This window comes from Lycium barbarum, chromosome 5, assembly GCF_019175385.1.
Source record: "Lycium barbarum isolate Lr01 chromosome 5, ASM1917538v2, whole genome shotgun sequence".
In the NCBI taxonomy this organism is placed as follows: domain Eukaryota; kingdom Viridiplantae; phylum Streptophyta; class Magnoliopsida; order Solanales; family Solanaceae; genus Lycium; species Lycium barbarum.
Genome location: NC_083341.1, coordinates 33,160,754 through 33,171,976, shown reverse-complemented (window position 1 = coordinate 33,171,976; position 11,223 = coordinate 33,160,754). Strand labels below are relative to the sequence as shown.

General features: G+C 34.7%; 1 protein-coding gene across 1 annotated transcript; it reads left to right on the top strand.

Moving 5' to 3' along the window:
* Window positions 1-897: 897 nt before the first annotated feature.
* LOC132640799 (protein LAX PANICLE 2-like) lies at window positions 898-11,223 on the top strand. The gene is made up of 4 exons (XM_060357570.1): window positions 898-2,179; window positions 2,326-2,376; window positions 2,519-2,591; window positions 9,492-11,223. Exons 1-4 carry the CDS (start codon window positions 1,338-1,340, stop codon window positions 9,663-9,665), a joined length of 1,140 nt encoding a protein of 379 aa, XP_060213553.1. The 5' UTR covers window positions 898-1,337; the 3' UTR covers window positions 9,666-11,223.

Sequence of the window (11,223 nt, the reverse complement as noted above, 5' to 3'; positions counted from 1 at the left end):
AATAAAGCAAATGACAAGAAGTAGCTCGAGCTTTAGATGCCGATTCCCTGACTTAGACTTCGTCGTTCCGGTCAGACCGGTGCTATGGAGCTAATATGAAGATGACAATATTATAGAAAATCAAGCAAGAAATAAGTGTAAGAACTGTGTATATTATCTTGTATATCGTGTCCTTTACAATGGGAATAACAGTCCCTATTTATACTTAAGGCTAGGGGTGCACGTTCCATGAATCGTGCCCCTACCCATAATGAGCTTTAAATACATAGTGATAATAAGCAATGAATAGGATCATTAAACCTATTTTACACCATATAAGTAACGCTTGATCCAGCCCGAAACGGTAGACCGTTAGGCTCTCTTCCAGAGCTGCTCTAACGACCTATCGGGCCCGCGCTACCTCCGGTACAATGGTGTTGCCACCGGTGGTAACCATGCTGACTTATCTCTTATGCCATGTGTCTTTATTGCGTTGATCCAGATGTACCACACGTATTTTGCCATATATATATATATATATATATATATATATATATATATATATATATATATATAATGAGATGATTTATGGACACATTATCATTGAGTCTAGGATCTATCAGAAATAACTTCTCTACTCCACAAAGATAGAGATAAGGTCTACCTACATCCTAATCTTCTTAGACCCCACTTGTGAATTTACATTGAGTGTGTTGTTGTTGTATTTATAGATACAAAATTATCTATTGGATGTTGTAAGTCACAATTTCGAAAACCTTTTATTTTTACTTAAACCTTTTTTTTTCCGCTTAAACTTAATATTCAGTCATATACCTGAAAATATTGAATTGGGCCAGCGGGAGTATTAATATAGCTTTGCAAGTGACTGACCACCATCTATTTTACCCGTGGGGAAAAAGAAAAGAAAAAAAGAAGCAACATCATCCCTCACAAGCTTCCAAACAAAGAGAATTAATGGAAAGTGAGATTTGCAGGTATTATTCTGGTTGTCCATTGATTTTTTGTCGAGGATAAAAAGAGCACGTATAGTACTACGTTGGAATTATAGACTTTTTATCTTCTGGCCTTGGGGGCTAGCTAGTCAATGGGTATCTCTATCTTTATCTCTCTTGATTCCATCTCCATAATACCAAAAAAACATGCCCAAAACTGCTAAAGCAGATCTCTTCTCCCTTGCAGACTTTAAGAAAAAAGAAAAGAAGAAGATTAATACTCCTGTATTCCATGGCTTACATTAAAGAGTCTACTTTCAACAACATCAACTACTTCTTCTCTCTTCTTTCTAATACTAATCCAGATAATCAGTTTGCTAGCAATTGGTTTTGGGGAATTTCAATATGACTATGGTTAATCCTTCTCAGAACCTCTCTAAACAGCTTTTTCATAGTTATGGTTTTGGTAGTTACCAAAATTTTGTTCATATGAGCCGACTAGAAGAAGAAGAAGGAGGGTATGAGTGTAATTATCATCATCAACTCCAAGAAGAAGTTTGTTTAGGATCTGATCTTGCACTTGTTAAACCTCCAGATTGTTCAATGGCTGAAGATGAATCAAGAACAGAAAGTATTAACGAAGAAGCCCACTCAGCCAGCTCCAAGTATAATAATAATAATAACAACGTTCAAGAACCAGAAAAGGAAGAAGAAGGGTGGCTTCAACTAAGTATTGGTGGTGGCAGTAGCAGCCATCATGAGAAGAAACCGCCAGGCGGCAGATTAGGATTGGTAGAACTTGATCTATTACCACCCGGACCTGCAGGTGGTACTAGCAGTACTAGTAGTTATGAACAAGGAAATAAAACCTTATTAGCCGACGCCGCCCCACATATATTATTTCCTCATCAATATCAGGTACCTGAATTTCAAACGGCTCCGCCTCCTCCTCCGCCACCGTATACAACTAGTACATCTTTATTCTTGCAACAACAACAATATCCTGGAATTACTGGAACTAGTTGTGGAATGTTCCCACAAGAGATTAACTGGGGGTTTAGGCCTATGTCTGCTTCTTCTTCTTATAATCAGCCTATAGCAGGAGGCTCACAGTTTAGTGCTCGACCATTTCCAGTTCTTCGTGCGGGAATAGGAGTATCGGGACCCAGTATTGATTTCAGGGTCATTGATCCTCCTAGGAGACCACATTCTGGGATATGGTTTTCCCTACAAGCATCCTTAAACCTGTAAGCAAAACGACAATGTTATTAATGCTTAATTGTTTCTTCTCATTTCCTTTGCTTTTTTTTTTTTTTCTGCATTTTTTCTTCTGCTTAGGTTTAGCATCAAATTTATCATAATTTATAAAGTACTCAACTGTTTTACGATGCAGAGAGAAACAGCCATGTTTACATCAGATATCCAAGAGCTACCTCAGAATCAAGTAAGCTTCTATCTACTTCGACTACTTTTCTTTCTTTTCAACTTTTCTCGTTCTTATTTTCAACTTCTAAGTTTCATAAAATTTTCAAGCTAGTTGATTAATATGTTCTCCCTGTGTTTAACTTCCTGTTTATTTCTTTCAGAGATGGGAGAATGACAATACGATTAGTCTTGAAATATTTGGTGAATAAGCTCCAACTGGAAAACGAATCAGAGGTATTTACTTAGCCTTCTCTTTTTCTAGTTTGAAATAATACTTCTGTTATTAGCTAGCGTAAAAGCTTCATATTCACCTGGAATATCTTAAACGGAAGGATTCGAAGAAATTAAGACCAAAGTGTTTGAACCATTAATTATTACAAGGTTTGTGTCCGAAACATGAAAGGAACAGCAAAGCTAAATGCTTTCTTTTGGGGAGTAATATTTATAAATTGAGACATCACTTCATAATTAGGTGGGCAGTATATTTCTAGTTCTAGGCAGCCATATTCGGTCTTCTCCTTTTGTATTATTAGCTTAATCCCTTAACTTATTGATCTTGAACAGCATGCTCAAAACCTATCGTGTGGATTGTTATTCTTTTGTCTAATTAAGGAAATGCATTATTTCGAAAAATGGGGTCTTTAGCTCCATGCTTTTAAGTTATTTATTGTTATTCTATCAAGGAATGATTTAGGTGTAGGGCTGAAGCAAGAAATGTAAAATTAGAAAGCTACATACCACCTTATGATCAACCCGCAAAAACCACTATATATACAAACTGTTCTCCCCTTTTCCATTTACTTGGGTGAGGGTGATAGTAACGTCTTAATCTTTGCTGGAACGACCCCATTTGTTGCTCATCCATATTATATTTTCTTAGATATCTTTAAGTTGAGAAAGTAATTCTTGGAAACCTAAGTAGCACATAGTCAAGGATAAGGATTTTTAGTAAGAATCTAGTAGCAGGTTATCCTTCTGTTAGAATCAAGAACTCGTCGCTTGCTTACATATATATTTTTGAATTTTAGGTTTGAGGAGTGCTGGAGACATAATTAAGTTAAACAAAAGCATACTCTCGCTAACAGTTTAAGTTGTTAATTAGATTAAATAGCAAGAAAATGGAGCTAACATTAGTTATTCATCATCGTTAGCTTCCTTCCAAAGAAAAACATAAAGACTAAGAAACAAGGTACATAGCCGGATCACTATGGCATTCTATTCTATCTTACGTTGACCCTCAAATGAAGAATTGGCTCATTAGGGAATAGAAATTCTTGAATTCAAATGGTACATGTATGTTAGATATTGTTAGTTAGAGATGAGGTTCATCCTATAGAGTTCCATCGCTACTAGAAGATCTTGTAACTTCTATTTAAATTATGGAGGACTCCTCTTCTTTGGTATAAGAAATACGACTCTTTTGCTGAGTTCACAGTTCTCCACAATTCTTTTTCGTCCATGGCTATAAACTATATACATAATCCTATTTTCTGTTGTTCTCTGATTGGTTATCCTTCCCAATTAACACATTGGAAGTTTCAAATGAACCTTTCCTTCTTCTTTCTTTTCCTCGTTAGTCCAAAATAATCGAAAACTTTAAATCTTAACACTTCCGCAAAATTTGCAGAAACTGTTAGTGATAGAGAAGGGCTTCATCTTCTTCTTATCTCTAAGTGAAGATCAAAAGTAGAGAAATTTAAGTATCCTTTTGAAAATCTGGAAAGGTTAATGTGAAAGAATCTGAATATCAATCCAAAATAATAAGGTAATGAGTGGAGTGGCCCAAGATATAATAGATCTCTTTGCGAATCCTTACATAACTTTTAGGAGAGTTGTTTTAGATTAGCAGGCTGTATTATAGTCATGCTATCAGGTTTGTAAAGCTCTATTTGGTGATTAATGGAAAAGTTAGTTACCAAACAAAACAAGAGAAGCGAGGAAGGGTGACTTGCCACTAGCTATATCATGTCAAGGGGGAAAAGAATTTTGTTGTACATGTATGTGGGTGAAATTGGCTAATGGAGAGGATTATATATAAAGACTCATGTAGCTTACTTCAATTAGTTTTGGATTGAGGCGTACTTGTTTTCGAGCCGAGGAAGTAGCCACTAACGTTACATTAGGGTAGACTATCTACATCACACCGCTGGATGCTTTGAATCGGGCTGCCCCTAAAGATGTATGTTTTTCATCTATTCGTAATCAGTCAATTTGGCATGCTGAGGAGGATTTACTTTGACCATTGCTTAATTTGTTATCTACATAACACTTCTCCTAATTAATCATTTAACAGAAAATGTAAAAAAAAATCTCATTTGGCATGTCATTTGGTATTAGGAACATGAAATCTCCAGTTGTTATTTATCGTTAGCTGCCTTTTTTATCTTGCAAAAGAATTTCCAAATATATTTTGTGAACGAGGATATAATTCTTTCTGTCTGCTTCTTTGACCTTAATTGGTGATTTGCATGCATGTAGACCGAACAAACTCTTCCAATCAAACAATTGTTCCTCTTCAACATTTCTCTAAATGATATTAGTATTAATACAACTTATTCATACTAATTTGAAAATAATATTTGCCCCAACAACCTTTTACGCTTACGAAGAGATACACAAGTGCTTCTTGTTGTAAATTTGTCCAAGATGCTTTCCTATAATAAGTTTTTTTTTTTCCTCACCTACCGGAAACAACTGTTATTAGGGTTTTCTTTAGCACATAGTAAGCCAATAATCCCAAACTCTATAATTAATCTGAGGGTTGTTAGATGGCATGACATACAACATTCTGTTCCTTTTTTTTTTTTTTTTTTTTTTTTTTTTTAATTTAGACAAAAGAACATTGTGTTTCTAACTAAACATTCCTATTGTTTGGGTAGGAATTACTATTTAATGCATTCACAAGGTCAACTCATCTACACCCGGCTAATGTGAAACCATATGGTTTTATTAATGTGTCCTTAATTACATTTCATATCCTGAAGAGAAGAATATTCAAATAATACCTTTCTTTAGTTCAAATAAATCACCTATATATCTGCATCCACAAGAAAAAATTATAAAAACAATCATGTGTTTTTGGTCTCTCGTTGACGGGATAAAACAAAAGATTTTTTATGAAGGAAAATGAGAAATTTATGGTCTACGTGTTACTCAACCAGACATATTTCTGGTCTGAATTATGTAATAGGGGCCGGCATAGAAGAATATAGGTTGTATTTATTCTACTTAAATATTGCTTCTTAAGTCATTTCTTAATTGTTACCGTGTAATCCTAATCTAGTTGACTTGAGTCTTGTTGTTAAATGGACATGGCTATCATGTCTATGCACCCAAGCTTTCTAAAAACCCTACTGACCATACATGTCATGCAACTAAGTAACCAATCATTGAGGTTTTAAGTGGTAGGAAATAAGATATATATTCATATAACAATATGAATGATAGTTTATACTGTTTCATCTTCTGCCTTCTTCCGTTGCGTAATAAGCTCCCTTCTCCATCAACCTAATTTGCCCTTTTCAGATTGGTTAGGCCCAATACCCATTTGGGACCATCGATATGATGTACATAATTAAGTATATCATGAACTGGACCTAATTAAATCATCATATATGGCTCGTCGATATATAGATGTTCTTGTGTACAAGTCAGACTTCTGGTCTTGTTTACATAGTATACGGCTATGCGTGAGAGACGTAGGATTTAACAACTTTACATATATAGATAAACATGCTACTAGATCATATTCACTATAAGAAAAACAGGAATTAGATACGATTTTTTGCTAATATGTAGCTTAATAGCTTGTAGCTAATAAAAAATTCAATAACTCGTCACCAAATAAATAACTGATTTCGTTGTTTAGTGACGACAGAATTCATCAGTCGTCAATTATTATTATGTTTTTCTCTTTTCTGGGTAGTGATAATAGATCATAGTATGGATTTGCTAGCTTTTCGGCTGTAAATTTACTTTCATACCAGGCATTATACATGTAGGCACACACATATGATATATGTCGCAATCATTAGGCACAAGGTACGTACGTGAGAAAATAGAGATATTGTTAATTAGAAAGATAAGAAATTAGGATAACAGTCGTAGGGCAATGATCAATGGGTTAAAGCAAAAAGATGGCCATAGAAATCAAGGCGGGTAGCTTCTTTTCTTTCCCCTTTTACTACAGTGTTTAAGTAGAAGTTGATAATGATTTTGTTTGAGTGCAAATGTGCAATGGTGCGTTTGACTTTTAAGAGAAGGGAAAAGAACATGTTCTACTTGGATTATCTTGTTTGGTATGCTAGTTGACAAAAATCCCAACATGACACGACATAAATGCATTTTGCATATAAAAAACATAGAAATAATCAGGAAAAAGTTTGATATTAACAAGACATGGGAATCATATCGTAGGGCCATGAAGAACACACGTGGACCCTGTGTTTTCTCAATATATATATTACATTAGTAATAACTCCCATTTGCATGCCCCTATTATATACTCATATGAGTTTCGTCATGCTTTCGCTAGTTTTAAGTCAGCTTTCCCATGGCGGATTGTAGGGTCCCCCTTCCTCTCTATTAATCATTTATTATTTCTTTTTTGTAAGTGCTGCACTATGATAGAATTAAAAACATCCTATCATATCTCATCTACGACCTACCTTTTTCTTCATTAAGAAAATATAACCTAGGGCCCCTTTAATTTCTTCTATGTCGAGGAAATAAGCAACGCATGAGTCATTGATAATATACAGGCCGAATCATTTTTTAAACTTTCCGAAGTGACAACACTGAAGAGAGTATACACAAGTAGTTTAAAAGATTAACATAGGCTGAATACCTACGATCCTCTTAATTACTCCGTGTATTTAATTTTTTTATAATTCAAGTGATTTCAAATGACGTTTGGCGCATGAGAGTGTAAAATAACAGTTGTATCATATTCTGATGTGTTAAAAAATATAAAATTACATTTCCTCTTATACTAAGTCATTCCAATGGCTATTTCCTTACCTTCTTCCATATATCTTCTCTATTCATCCATTAAAATACAGTCTAATTTTCTTTCTTTTACCATTTTTCTACTGAGAGAGTACCGATTATAGAAAATTCAAGTACACACAGGCAATTAGGACCAATAATGATTATAACAAAACAAAATAAATAAATAAATAAAAAAAAAACCCCTCAAATACAAGGGGTAATTAGGACCGGACATAATTTAAGATGAATTTGAATAAAGAGCGCAAAATTTAGGGGGAAAGAGAGGGAGGGTGGTGGGGGGGGGGGGTGTTTAGGTATTTTCCGATATATATATATATATATATATATATATATATATATATATATATATATATATCTGCTTTAAGGATGTAGATGTCAACTAGAATGATAAATTTAATTTTGACTTAAAAAAAAAAACAGTTATGCTTTGGGAAGATAAAGGCATGAAGGACGGCCACTTCATGATCCATGAAGAAATATTGACTTTTTTTTTTCTTTTTTAAATTAAGCCAATCACCATGTCAGTGACCGAAGGGTGTTGGGGGTTCGGCATAACCCAACCACGTGTATTCCCATCTGCGCAGCAAAAAGGATTGGAGGAGGACATGGACCTTACCTCCTTCATGCATGAAATTGGGACACCTAATCTGTTAGCAAAAGTACATGACAGGGGTTATTTCTACTACTGCCCCTCATGTATAGCAAAATAAGAAGTTCATTCAACTTACACAGAATATTGACCTTCATTTTACACACACACAATGTGTGTATAGACACATACATACATATATGACATAGGAGTGCCTATTTTTGTTTTCTTTGTGTTTTTTGTGTGTGTCTATTTTTCTTTTCTTTCTTTCTTTCTTTCTTTTTCTGATTAAATTATTCTGTTATGAAGAAAAGAGAACAAATGAAAATAACGTGAACGTGAGGTGCAGAATGTGTATCATGTACATAGCCCATGTAGAGTTAGGTATTTGATTTTGATAACTATAATAATAGAAAAATATAAATAATGCTGATTCCTCGCCGTACTTTTTGGATCCATCCCTTTAAAAAAAAAAAATTTGTCATACCTTTTTTTTTATATATAAAATCTCAAATATGGGAAGTCTTTTCTTGATAATCAGGGAGTATTTATTTTTATAGATGAAGTCCAAGCTATAATCATTTAGGCTTAGGAGAAAAGTCTAATAAGTGGGTCCCAGAATATAATTAAAGTTGGATCAGTTTCAATCGTGGGACGGATTGGCTGCACCAGCCTCGACCCTATTGGTCGGTTTCATGGCTCAACCCTTTTTCTCTCTTTTCATTTAATCTTCTACTAGGAGTAATTTATTAGCTTCTGCTAAGGCAAAACATGATTGGGAAAAAGAAAACGAAAGAGAGAATGTATGGAGTAAAGCCGACGCTATTTGACCTGCACATTGGGAAATAAACTACTCCTTCCGTTCCAAAAAATTGTCTTAGTTTAATTTAACACGAAATTTAAGAAATAAATGAAATTTTTTGAAATGTATGATACAAAATAAATTTTAGATATTTGTGTGATTATAAATTATCTCATAAAGTTAAATTATTTCTAACGATCAAAATGTGTCAATCGTTTTTGAGACAAACTAATAAAAAAAAGTAAAACAATCCTTTTGGAAACGGAGGGGTATATGAATTGGTTAAATAACACATACGCTTGTTACAAGCAGTAGTCCCATCTTAAATCAATAAGTACGCATATAAGTCTTTCGCTAGTAGTGCTTTTGTACTTTTCTTCCTCGTTTGATAAATGCCTATGTCAGAAGTAGCAAAATCAACTGTGGATGGAGACGAATCTCGCTTATTGATTTATTGTTCATTAACTCTATGGTGATACTTAACCAAGGTTGAAAAAAAAAAAAATAGCTTAGCAACTTTGATACAACGAAGTAAAAGTTGAGTAATTATCCATGGTATCACCCCTTGATTATGGTTACTAACATAGTCTGAGCTTTGCCAACCGGTAATGAAGTTCATTTGTGTATGTAATAAGTTGTGCTTGTATTTAACTCAAAATTATTTCAATTCACTAATAGAACTTGGTAATGTTTGGTGCATGTATAACGTTGGTGGTGATGGCGGTAACTTCAGATAGAGATAACATGTAGAGGGCAACAGCTACATTCTTTCTTGACGTTGCAGCATGTAAGAGATCATATATGGAGTACTACTGGGGACACTCTCACTTTGCTTCCTCCACAATCCTCAACCACTACAGCTTCTAATCATATCATGGTATTACATTATGGTAGAAGTGCTGCTTAAAGTAACTACAATCATTCCACTTCATTTTGATCACTGTATTAACCTTAACTTATTACCCACCCTTCTGTTTATTTCCTTTTCCTCCTTTCACTTTTGCTAGTGCTTATTTATCCTTGCCTTTCTTTTTCACCAACCGATTTGATTTTCCTACTTTTTTTTCTTTAAGGGGTCGGGCTTCTTCTCTATTTTGATGAAGAAAACATAGTTTGGAAACAGTTTATCCCGAAACGCTGTTTACAAAGTTTTGGAGCTTACAGAGCTTACTGCTTAACCTGAATTGTAATATTTAACTGAAACAGAATGCTGAGCTACGTTTTTTTTTTTTTTTTTTTACTTTATTTACAAATTCTAATTGGTCTTTCGTATATTTGCCTTGTACGGTCTTCCCACCCAGGATTTAATCTTGTTTTATGTTGTTGATAGAGTTCCCAGATCAGAATTGTCGCAAGTTTAGCGTTTGACCATAGATGAATTTATATGCCCTGTGCCCATCTATCACCCATGAGTTCAAATCAACTCCGTCGGTGAAAGATGAAAGCATTTTCTCCTAGACGAAACAGATCGGATGCTAAGATGAACTATCCACCATGTTAGTGACTAAACCATTTAACTGTTTCATCAAAGAAAAACCTTCACTCGACTATCAGAGACTTCAAAGCAGATCCCCTCCCCAGCACAGCAGTCACCTGAGGAGGGGGGGGGGGGGGGGGTTGACTTTTCTGGTACAGCCTCTGCAGAATTGGGCAAAACGCACACACACACACACAGATACTTAAAGAGAAAGAAGTTATAACCAAGTCCAAATAATAAGATCAAGAAAGCTGCAGCTATTGAGAGCTCGAATGAACAACAGATGCTAAGAGCTCCCAGAAATATGAAACAGGAAAACGTATCCAAAAAAAAAAAAAGAAATACGAGACAAAACACAAGTGCAAGTTCTCCAGCCCAAATAAGCAGTCAAATCCAATACTAGTATATAAGCAAAATTATACGTGCTAAAAGCAATATGAAAACGGTTGCATCTTCTTGCAAAATGCGGGTCACGGATATCCTAGGATTTCTTCGTTTTAAAAGGACTAACTAAAGATGAGGAAGAGCAACATTGATGGGAGGCACTCAAGCTTGACTATATGATTGGTAGGAAAGATTTAGACCCTTTTCTTTTTTTAAACTGGTACTTAAAAGATTGAGACTTTAGCATACACATATGTTAGCCAATTGAGAGAAGTTCTACAAAAAAGCCAATCTAGCATTCAGCAGTCTATATAACACCAAAAAGGAAGAGGTACAGAGATACAATCATAATCCTGTAACAACCAAACCACTGAAATGAAACTTGTAATATATTGCTTAGCACTATTATGTCTTCTGATTATGTAAATCAGGGCATGCCAACTGGAACTAAGAAAGCCTGCACAACCAATCAATCTCGAACTACAGTAGTTAATTAGAATATGTAAGGCCACCAAAACACTGATGGTCATAAGAAGAAAGTCACCTAAGTAAAAGGGAACTCCCATTAAAGAGACCTATCATAAATCCTTGCAAGTCTTTGTTA

Excerpts from the sequence above, each read along its gene's own strand:
- LOC132640799 (XM_060357570.1), top strand. The coding sequence starts at position 1,338 with ATGACTATGGTTAATCCTTCTCAGAACCTCTCTAAACAGCTTTTTCAT. Across the intron at positions 2,180-2,325 it reads CTACAAGCATCCTTAAACCT|AGAGAAACAGCCATGTTTAC; the intron begins GTAAGCAAAACG and ends TTTACGATGCAG. Across the intron at positions 2,592-9,491 it reads AACTGGAAAACGAATCAGAG|ATAGAGATAACATGTAGAGG; the intron begins GTATTTACTTAG and ends CGGTAACTTCAG.